We start from the raw sequence: 10,767 nt of genomic DNA on the forward strand, positions 1-10,767 counted from the left end.
TACACAATCATTCTGGTTCAGACATTCATTCCCTAGAATTGTGAGAAGACAGAATCCTCCTCACTTCTTGAAGGTTGATGCTCTTGAATTAAAGAAAATCTGAAGTAAGTCAGTGACTCACAGTGAGGTACGTTATTATTGACATCAAACCACCATCTCAGGGATTTGATTGTTGCTATAAATCACTGACTGAAGCATACCTCTGCTTCATGTCACAATACCAAATGCACTTAACAAAAGCTAAGGATGATCTCATTTTTATGACTCTCAGAGTGCACGAGCAGCACTTATGTATTCATCTACAACGTATGGATTTTTCTTGCTCAACAGGAAACTAGAATTTGTTGCATTCAATAGAAATTTGGGTTGTGAGGCCAGGCACGGTGGCTCATGCCTGTAATCCCAGCACTTTGGGAGGCTGAGGCGGGCGGATCACCTGAGGTCAGGAGTATGAGACCAACCTGATTAACATGGTGAAACCCTGTCTCTACTAAAAATACAAAAATTAGCAGGGCGTGGTGGCGCATGCCTGTAATCCCAGCTACTTGTGGGGGCTGAGGTATGAGAATCGCTTGAACCTGGGAGGCAGAGGTTGCGGTGAGCCAGCCAAGATCATGCCATCGCACTCCAGTCTGGGCGACAAGAGCGAAACTCCGCCTCAAAAAAAAAAAAAAAAAAAAAAGAGAAATTTTGGCTGTGGCAGGAAATTGACTTGGAAAAGAAAAAAAAGGCCCTTGAAAGCAGCTTCTTGGCAACTAAACCCAGGAGGTTTTCTCTTGTGATTCTTTCTGCTCAGGGACTTCAATTCTCTGGAGCCTCTAGCACTGGAAGGACATTGAGTAAAGTCTGTGGGTGACTTGTGGGTGTCTGAAGTAAGAGTGGTGTCATAAACTCTTAAGGCTGGGTTTTTTAAAATTCTGTCTATTTAAAAATTCTTTCTTTGTGTATCTTTTTCTACATTTTTTTTTAAAAACTAACTTAGTCTACATTGTACATATTATTATACATGTGTCCAAACCTAAGAGTGACCCCTATTGTAAACTACAGACTTTGGGTGATCATGATGTGCCAATGCAGGTTCATCAGTTGTACCAAATGGGCCACTCTGGGCAGAATGTTGATAATGAGGGAGGCTGTGCCTGTGTGGGGACAGGGGTATGTGGGAAATCTTTGTAACTTCCATTCAGTTTTGCTGTGAACCTAAAACTACTCTAAGAAAATAAAGTCTTAAAAAAAAAAAACAAGGCTGGCCACGGTGGCTCACGCCTGTAATCCCAGCAGTTTGGGAGGCCAAGGCGGGTGGATCACCTGAGTTCAGGAGTTCGAGACTATGCTGGCTAATGCGGTGAAAACCCATCTCTACTAAAAATACAAAAAAATTAGCTAGGTGTGGTGGCAGGCACCTGTAGTCCCAGCTACTAAAGAGGCTGAGGCAGGAGAATGGCGTGAACCCGGGAAGCAGAGCTTGCAGTGAGCCGAGATCGTGCCACTGCACTCCAGCCTGGGTGACAGAGCGAGACTCCGACTCAAAAAAAAAAAAAAAAATTAGCTGGCGTGATAGTGGGCACCTGTAATCCCAGCTACTCGGGAGGCTGAGGCAGGAGAATTGCTTGAACCCGGGAGGCAGAGGTTGCAGTGAGCCGAGATCACACCACTGCACTCCAGCCTGGGTGAAAGAGTGAGACTCTGTCTCAAAAATAAATAAATACATAGATAAATAAATAAATAAATAAAATAAAACAGAAACAGGCCAGGCATGGTGGCTTATGGCTTATGCCTGCAATCCCATCACTTTGGGAGGCTGAGGCAGGCAGATTGCTTGAGTTCAGGAGTTCAAGACCAGTCTGGGCAAAATGACGAAACTCTGTCTCTACAAAAAATACAAAAATTAGCCCAGCATGGTGGCAGGCACCTGTAGTCCCAGCTACTTGGGAGGCTGAGGCAGAAGAATCGCTTGAATCTGGGAGGTGGTTGTTGCAGTGAGCAGAGATTGTGCTACTGCACTCCAGCCTGGGCAACAAGAGCAAAACTCCATCTCAAAAAAAAAAAAAAAAAACCCAGGTCAGGTGTGGTGGCTCACACCTGCAATCCTACCACTTTCGGAGTCTGAGGTGGGTGGATCACCTGAGGTCAGGAGTTTGAGACCAGCCTGGCCAACATATAGTGAAATGCTGTCTTTCCTAAAAATATAAAAATTAGCTGGGCATGGTGGCACACATCTGTAGCCCCAGCTACTTGGGAAGCTGAGGCAGGAGAATCGTTTGAACCTCGGAGGTGGAGGATGCAGTGAGCCAAGATTGCACCACTCCACTCCAGTCTGGGCAACACAGCAAGACTCTGTCTCTCAAAAAAAAAACCATTTAGCTAGGCATGGTGGCTTGTGCCTGTGGTCCCAGCTACTCGGGAAGCTGAGGCGGGACAATCATTTGAGTCTGGAAGGTCAAGGCTGCATGAGCCATGATTGCACCACTGCACTCCAGCCTGGGCGACAGGGGAAGACCTTATCTCAAACAAATTAATAAATAATAAAAACTTTTAAAACATAAAGAAAAAAGGATAAAAATGAATATTAATTAAGTAAATTTAATAAAGTCATGCTTTTAAAAAATACCCAACCAAAAACTACATTGGTGTATTCTATACATTTGAAAAACAACCCTCTCTCTCTGTCTCTGTCACACACAAACACTCTCTTCACAGTAACCCTATTTTTTTTAATCATAAACGGATGATTAGGTAAGTAAGCAGAAGAACCAGGATGAGCTAATGGAATTTTTCATCTTTAGTGTGAGTGCTGTGTAACACATTTAGTGAGACTGCAGTGAGTCACCTGAAATATGTAGCAAGGTTAAAGTTAAAATGGGTTCTGTCATGTTGCGGTCTGAAAAAGGCGGAAGCCAAAACCCTTAGCACAAAAGAGTCATTAATTAAAGTCATGGAGAGATGGAAATTGATGTACCCATGCCTGAGACATCCACCAGGACAGCGGTGTGGGGCTGGGAATGGAGGAGGGGAGGGGAAGTGAAGGCCCTAAACACTGAGCTCAGCACCCATCCCAGAAGAGCTTCTTATCTGTCTTAGTGCCCAGGGCCCCTCCACGAAGGGTGCCCAAGTCAGCAAAGTTTAAAGTCTTGGCTGTTAACAGAGAGTGGGTCCAATGGCCTGTCTAACATATCTTGTAAGCTCACTGAGTTTTATGCAACCTTTGGGGGCTGTGCTGTAGGGTTTGCAGTATGGAGAAAGACAGTGGCTTCATAAAGTACTCAACTTACAAACAAGGGACAATTAAAGTTGCAGAATAAGCAGAAACACAGCTCACAGCTCTATCTTAGTAAGTGGTTACTACTTTGGGGAAAACTTTAACAGTAAATTGTTTACTTAATGGAGAAAAGGGGGATTGCTTCACAGTATGGTCTCCTCTCTCTGCCTGGCAAATTCCTGTTTGCTCTTCGAGACTCACCTCAAAGCATTACTTCTGCTCTGAAGCCTTCCCTGAGCCTTTTGGACAGAGTGATGTTACCCCTGATATGGTTTAGACATTCTGCACAAATTTCATGTTGAAATGTAATCCCCAGTGTTGGAGGTAGGGCCTGGTGGGAGGTGATTATTAGATCTTGGAGGTGGATTTCTCATGAATGGTTTAGCACCATCCCATTGGCACTGTCTTTGAGATAGTGAGTGAGTTCTCGTGAGATCTGGTGGCTTAAAAGTGTGTAGCACCTCCCCATTCCCTTTCTCTTGCTCCTTTCAACATAGGACGTGCCTGCTCCCCCTTCACCTTCCACCATGATTGTAAGTGTCCTGAAGCCTCCCTAGAAGCTAAGTAGCTGGCATCATGCTTTCTGTAAAACCTGCAGAACCATGAGGCAATTAAACCTCTTTTTCTTTATAAATTACCCAGTCTCTGGTACTCCTTTATAGCAATGCAAAAACAGCCTGGCTGAGTGGTGGTTCATGCCTATAATCTTAGCACTTTGAGAAGCCAGGGTGGGCAGATCATTTGAAGTCAGGAGACCAGCCTGACCAAACATGGTGAAACCTCATCTCTACTAAAAATATAAAAACTAGCCAGGCATGGTGGTGTGTGCCTGTAAACCCAGCTACTCGGGAGGCTGAGGCATAAAAATTGCTTGAACCTGGGAGGTGGAGGTTGTAGTGAGCGAGATTGCACCACTGCACTCCAGGCTGGGCGACAGAGCAAGACTCTTGTCTCCAAAAAGAAAAGGAAAAAAAAAAAAAAAAGAACAGCCTAATATATCCTCTCTCTGTAAAACTTGTACATAATTTAAAAAAATAGTAATTCTCAGACTGCACTATGATGATTTCTTTTATGTCCACTTTCCCAATAAGTTTGTGTGCTCCTTGTATGTGAGATTCTGTCTTCTTTATCCTTCTTTATCTTTTTTTTTTTTTGGAGGGGGATGGAGTCTCACTCTTTCACCCAGGCTGGAGTGCAGTGGTGCAATCTCGGCTCACTGCAAACTCCAACTCCCAGGTTTAAGCAATTCTCATGCCTCAGCCTCCTGAGTAGCTGAGATTACAGCCACGCATCACCACGGCCAGGTAATTTTTGTATTTTTAGTAAAGACAGGGTTTCACCATGTTGACCAGGCTGGTCTTGAACTGCTTGACTCAAGCAATCTGCCCGCCTCAGCCTCCCAAAGTGCTGGGATTACAGGCGTGAATTACCACGCCCGGCCTATCTTTCTCTTTTTAAAATTACTTTGGTGCCTGATGCATGGCAGCACTCAGGAGAAGTCTGCAGAAGGACTGACTTGCTGGACAACTGACTGCCAGCCCTGTGAAGAGCAGAAACAGCAGCCACCTGGGCAGTGTCCATTGAAAGTTCAAGGAAGGTTCCCTTGCCATTCACACATACACACACTCACAAACTCACACACTTCTTTTATATGCTTAACAATTTAAAATCTCTCAATGGGCCAAGATTTTTTTCTACAACTACTGAGAGCGCTGATGGTGCAAATATCCACAGGAAAGGTATCACACTACCACTGAAGTTAGAGAAACTCTTTTCCCTCCTTCTAGACCCTTACCCTTCAATCTATCATAATTTGGCTTCAGGCCCTAATAATCCATTGAAATTGATCTGGCGAAGCCCACTGTTTCGTATTTCTTGAATTTTCTTTTGTACCATGTGTAGGTAATATGTATTCAAAAAGAGTTGCATTTAAAAGTTCTGAAGAGAAAGTGCTCCGGGCAGTCAGGTGGTTCTGCCATGACTTGCTGGGTAGCTGACTGTGCCTCAGTTTTCTTCTCTCTAAAAAATGAGATGGCTCAAGATCACCATTGAGATCACATCCAGCTCTGAAAAAAGTTATGTTCTGTGTCTTCTGTTTAAGAAAATAGAAAATGCAAATAAAAAAAGAATGACGTATACACAGCTCAGTATGCATCTTAAAGAATCTGCTCTTCCCCAAAGGAGACCTCCGATATTGGGTGGGGCCAAAGCCCTTTTTCGCCATGAAAATAGTGAACTTGAAACCGATTTGGCGTGAAATATTTTGAAAAGGCCAGGTGTGGTGGCTCACACCTGTAATCCCAGAACTTTGCGAGGCTGAGACAGGAGGATCATTTGAGGTCAGGAGTTCGAGACCAGCCTGGCCAACATGGTGAAACCCCGTCTCTATTAAAAATACAAAAATTGGCTGGGCATGGTGGTGGGCGCCTGTAATCCCAGCTACTCGGGAGGCTGTGGCAGGAGAATTGCTTGAACCCAGGAGGCAGAGGTGGCAGTGAGCTGAGATTGCGCCACTGCACTCCAGCCTGGGCGACAGAGTGAGACTCTGTCTCAAAAATATATACATATATATATTGAAAAGCAAGTAGACTCGCTGTGCACATCACAATGAGCCTTTTTTGCTGTGGGAACTCATGTCTCCTCCCTTTCATTGCCCTTGGTTACTCGCCCACTGCAGGTTGTCAAAGCTCGACAGTGGCCCCGGGTGAAAGGCAGGTGAAAAACATCCTTGTAGCTGTCATTGGACACAGAGAAACAGACTAAGAGCCAACGATTTTCTAACAGGCTAGAGATGACTGCAAGGAGAGAGGCCAAATTCTATCACTTTTAAAATTCTCCCAGTGAAATAAATAACAAACCATGAAATGCTGTTTTTACTCACTTTGAGTGGTGTAAATACAGAGAAAAACAAGATCAGAACTGAATCTAAATCAAGATTCTAATGAATCTAAGAATCTAAATTAGAATCTCATCTGAAAATTAAGCATTCTGGAACCTCGAGAGAATCTTCAACTCACCAACTTCAGTGCCTTTTCCCAGAGTGAAGGTAATTCCACACCCCTTGATTCCATCTTCTGCATCAGTTTCTATGACGACATAGGCAGCTGAGTAGTCAGGGTCCGTGTGCTGCAGGAGAGAAATTCCCCGCCGAAACAATGCCAGTGTGAGAAACCCGAAAAGAACCATGAGAATGATGTCACATGAGGACAGACAATGCCACAGGGGCCATGCTACAAGAGCTCCCATAGAAGGAACTGTTGTTATACCCCAAAGAAAACAAAGGGCTCTGAATGGAGAAAAGGAATGTCCTCCTGAAAGATCCAAAGTGTTTCAACAAGAGCAATGTATATATATATATATACATTTTTTTTTTTTTTGAGACAGTCTTGCTCCATCACCTAGGCAGGAGTGCAGTGGTGCGATCTCAGCTCACTGCAACTGCGGCCTCCCAAGTTCAAGCGATTCTCCTGCCTCAGCCTCCCGGGTAGCTGGGATTATAGGCACGTGCCACCACACTTGGCTGATTTTTGTATTTTTAATAGAGACAAAGTTTCACCTTGTTGGCCAGGCTGGTCTTGAACTCCTGACCTCAGGTGATCCGCCTGCCTCGGCCTCCCAAAGTGCTGGGATTACAAGTGTGAGCCACCGCACCTGGTTGCAATGTATACATTTTTATCACCCATTTTCAATTAGGTCAAAAAATGAGGCTCAATTTTATTTATTTATTTATTTTTTAAATAAAAAAATACAGATGGAGTCTTGCATGTTGCCCAGGCTGGTCTCAAACTCCAGAGCTCTAGTGATTCCCCCGCTTGGGCCTTTTAAAGTGCTGGGATTACAGGCATGAGCCATCATGCCCAGCAGGGGCTCAATTTGAAGCCAAGGAGTTTTCACTCGCAGCTATCTCTGTCAGCTCTTTGAACAAAGTTACATTCACAAGCAGCCTCAAATTGAACAAGCCAAAGGTTTAGAAAACTGTTGCATAAAATTGGAGTGATCTCACTTACAGCAGTTTATAGCAGGGCTGAAAATACATTGGCAAAAGTTCAGACACCAGTGGGGGAAAATGAAGAAGTAAAGCTTCGAGATTAATTCACTCATTTTTTGTTTTGTTCTATGTTGTGGAATAATGGAGACCCCAAAAAGCCAGGCAGAAGATCTGAATGCATTCGTAAAGAAGAATTTTGCATAAGGCTATGACAATTTATTACTGTTATTATTCTATAATATTTATTGTGCCAAACACACTATATTCTAAGAGCTCTACATAGTTTAATTTAATCTTATAACAGTATTATAAACTAGGTGCTCTTATCCTTATTAGAGAAGAGGAAATGAAGTTTTAAGGAGGTTTAGTAATTTGCAAAAGGTCACACCACAAGTAAATAATGTTTTATTATTATTATTATTATTATATTTTTGAGACTGACTCTCACTCTGTTCTCCAGGCTGGAGTGCAGTGGCATGATCTTGGCTCACTGCAACCTCTGCCTCCTGGATTCAAGCGATTCTTCTGCCTCAGCCTCCCAAGTAGCTGGGATTACAGGCACCCACCACTATGCCCACTTTTTTTTTTTTTTTAGTAAAGACGGGATTTTGCCATGTTGGCCAGGCTGGTCTTGAACTCCTGACCTCAGGTGATCCACTTGCCATGGCCTCCCAAAGTGCTAGGATTATAGGTGTAAGCCACCATGCCCAGCCACAAGTAAATTATGAAGGCAGACTTTAAATCCCTGTACTGGGGGTGTCGTGGCTGAGGGAGCTGTATGTGATGGCTGGGAGCCCTGAGTCTGGTGTCACAGCCCAGTGGCAGGAAATCAGTGTGATGCATCGCTGAGCACCAACTACGTGTCAGAGCTGGTGCAGCTTGCTAGGGGGTTACAGATATGTCTGCCCTTGAGGAGGTTACATTTGAGAAGACCTGGTTATAGGACGGGCATGGTGGCTCATGCCTGTAATCCCAACACTTTGGGAGGCCAAGACAGGAGGATTGTTTGAGCCCAGGAGTTCGAGACTAGCCTGGGCAACAAAGCAAGACCCCATCTCTAAAATAAATAAATAAAAAGCCATGGTTAAAAAAAAACCTTAATAATACAAGGCAGAACATGATAAGGCCTGGGAGAGATGCAAACTATGAACGACCAGCAGAGAGCACTGTTAGCTGAATGTGCTTCTTGAAGAGGGAGAAGGCTTTACGATGAAGACAGAATCTGAGCTGGCTGGTCGAAGAAGGGGAGCTCCTCAGCAGTGGGAAGGGGAGTGAAGGGTCTGGGAGGGAGGAATATCTCAGGCGAGGTAGCAGCAGCAGTGCAGAAAGTAAAGAGGTCAGAAGAGGGAGAGACTGGGGTGTATTCAAGTGTTGGTGCCCATCCTGGGTTGGCCGAGCCATTGGGTTCCTGAAGGAGTTGAGCGATGAGGCTGAGAAGGAGACTCCAAGAATTAAAGACCCATAGGCAGTTTCTGGGTTCCAAGAAGAGGAAGTTTCTTGGAAGTTTCTTGGAAGTTCCAAGAAGAGGAAGTTCTGGGTTCCAAGAAGAGGAATTAAAGACCCATAGGAAGTTTCTGGGTTCCAGGAATGGAAAATGGAAAACTTTCACTGAAGCCTCAGATGAGGGTCAACAGGATGAGATGAGCCAAAAGTGACTTGAAGCTTTTGGGTCCCTGTGATTAGCGGAATGATCCAAGATGGGTCAGGAGGGAGGGGCGGCAAGGTATGGAAGTTGACCTCCGATTTAGACAAACCGCATTTAGCATGAAGGTGAAAAACCCAACAGGAAGTATCCAGACCTGTCAGTTAAGGAGGCAGATCCGGAAATGAGATCTGGGAGTCTCCGGCACAAAGGGTGGCACCGAAGTCAGAATGCGGAGAGGGTCTTCATGGGAGTGTGTAGGGAGACCGGAAAGATGCTGAGGCCTGAGCCTCAGAGAGGGAAAAAGGGGCCAGTGGAGGAAGAAGGAGCTGTCAGAAAGGCAGGAGGCCATGAGGGGAGAGAGCACACGAAGAGGAGGCGGCCGACAGCAGAAAATGTATCCGAGGGTAAGGACAGCCGAAGGAGAAATAACAAGGGCAATTCACAGAGAAGAAAGGAACAGAAGTAGATTTCAGATTAAGAAGGAGGTAAGCCCAGCGTAGTGGCTCATGCCTGTAATCTAGCACTTTGGAAGGCCGAGGCAGGTGGATCACCTGAGCTCAGGAGTTCGAGACCAGCCTGGACAACATGGTGAAACCCCGTCTCTACCAAAAATACAAAAATTAGCCGGGCGTGGTGGTGCACACCTGTAATCACAGCTACTCCAGAGGCTGAGGCACGAGAATCATTTAATCATTTGCACCTGGGAGGCAGAGGTTGCAGTGAGATGAGATCGCACCACTGCACTCCAGGCTGGGCGACAAGCGAGACTCTGTCTAAAAAAAAAAAAAAAAAAGCAGGAGTCTTTAGCAGATTTTGAGGACAGCTTTATTGCTCTTTCTTGAAAATATCCTACTTCTGATCAGGGAGGCTTACTTTGCTGCTAAGTGCTGATGGTCCAGCATGCCTCGAGGGCATGTGAAGCCATCTCCATGGTGAACTGCAAAACAGCTCATTCTAATAAGAAGGCACTTGAGAGTTGGCACACAACATACGCCCTATCTCCCCAAGATAAAATGCTTAAGTATTTATGAGCTTGCAATACTGGTGTTAGATAATGTCTCCTCACCCTGTGTTAGACACCACTCAGGCCCAGAGGCAAATTCCATTTCTTGAATTATTCTACAGTAAACCAGGCTGTCTTTTGAGACAGGGTCTCTCTCTGTCACCCAGGCTGGAGTGCAGTGACACAATTACAGCTCACTGCAGCCTCGACCTCCTGGGCTCAAGAGATCCTCCCATCTCAGCCTCCTGAGTGGCTGGGACCACAGGTGCACGCAACTACGCCCAGCTAATTTTTGTATTTTTTTGTTGAGACGAGGTCTCACTATGTTGCTCAGGCTGGTCTCGAACTCCTGGGCTCAAGCGATCCACCTGCCTCGGCCTTCCAAAGTGCTGGGATTATAGGCTTGAACCACCAAGCTCAGCCAAACCAGGCTGTCTTAACATTTCACAAATTCAAAGTCAAGTCTAGATTAGGGATTCCTTCTGCTTCAGTTTCCTCAGAGTGAATAGTAATTACAGCCAACCCCTCCTTTTTTCTTTAGAAACAGGGTCTCACTGTGTCATCCAGTGCCCAGGCTGGAGTGCAGTGGCACGATCATAGCTCACTGTAATTGAACTCCTGGGCTCAAGTGATCCTCCTGCCTAGGCCTCCACTTAGGATTACAGGTGTGAGCCCTCATGCCTGGCCTATAGCCAACTTTACTGACGGCCTTCTCTGAGCCAGGCTCTTTACAGGTATCTCATTTACATGTATACAGTGAATATTATTATACCCATTTTACAGATGAGAAACCTAGGCTTAGAAAGATTGTGTGACTTAGCCACAGCTGCTAAAGCTTCACAGAGGCAAAGGCATTTGCATGAGATCGAGTG

General features: G+C 45.1%; 1 protein-coding gene across 6 annotated transcripts in view; it reads right to left on the bottom strand.

The window, feature by feature from the left end:
- Positions 1-10,767, bottom strand: part of ENOSF1 (enolase superfamily member 1) — a 40,151-nt gene that overhangs the window by 27,771 nt on the left and 1,613 nt on the right. For all 6 annotated transcript variants that reach the window (XM_032152689.2, XM_032152686.2, XM_032152692.2 and 3 more), the window contains exon 2: positions 6,277-6,385. In XM_032152689.2, coding sequence (XP_032008580.1) covers positions 6,277-6,385 — 109 coding nt within the window. The remainder of the gene's footprint in view (positions 1-6,276; positions 6,386-10,767) is intronic.

This window comes from Hylobates moloch, unplaced genomic scaffold (assembly GCF_009828535.3).
Source record: "Hylobates moloch isolate HMO894 unplaced genomic scaffold, HMol_V3 SCAFFOLD_5, whole genome shotgun sequence".
NCBI classification, from domain to species: domain Eukaryota; kingdom Metazoa; phylum Chordata; class Mammalia; order Primates; family Hylobatidae; genus Hylobates; species Hylobates moloch.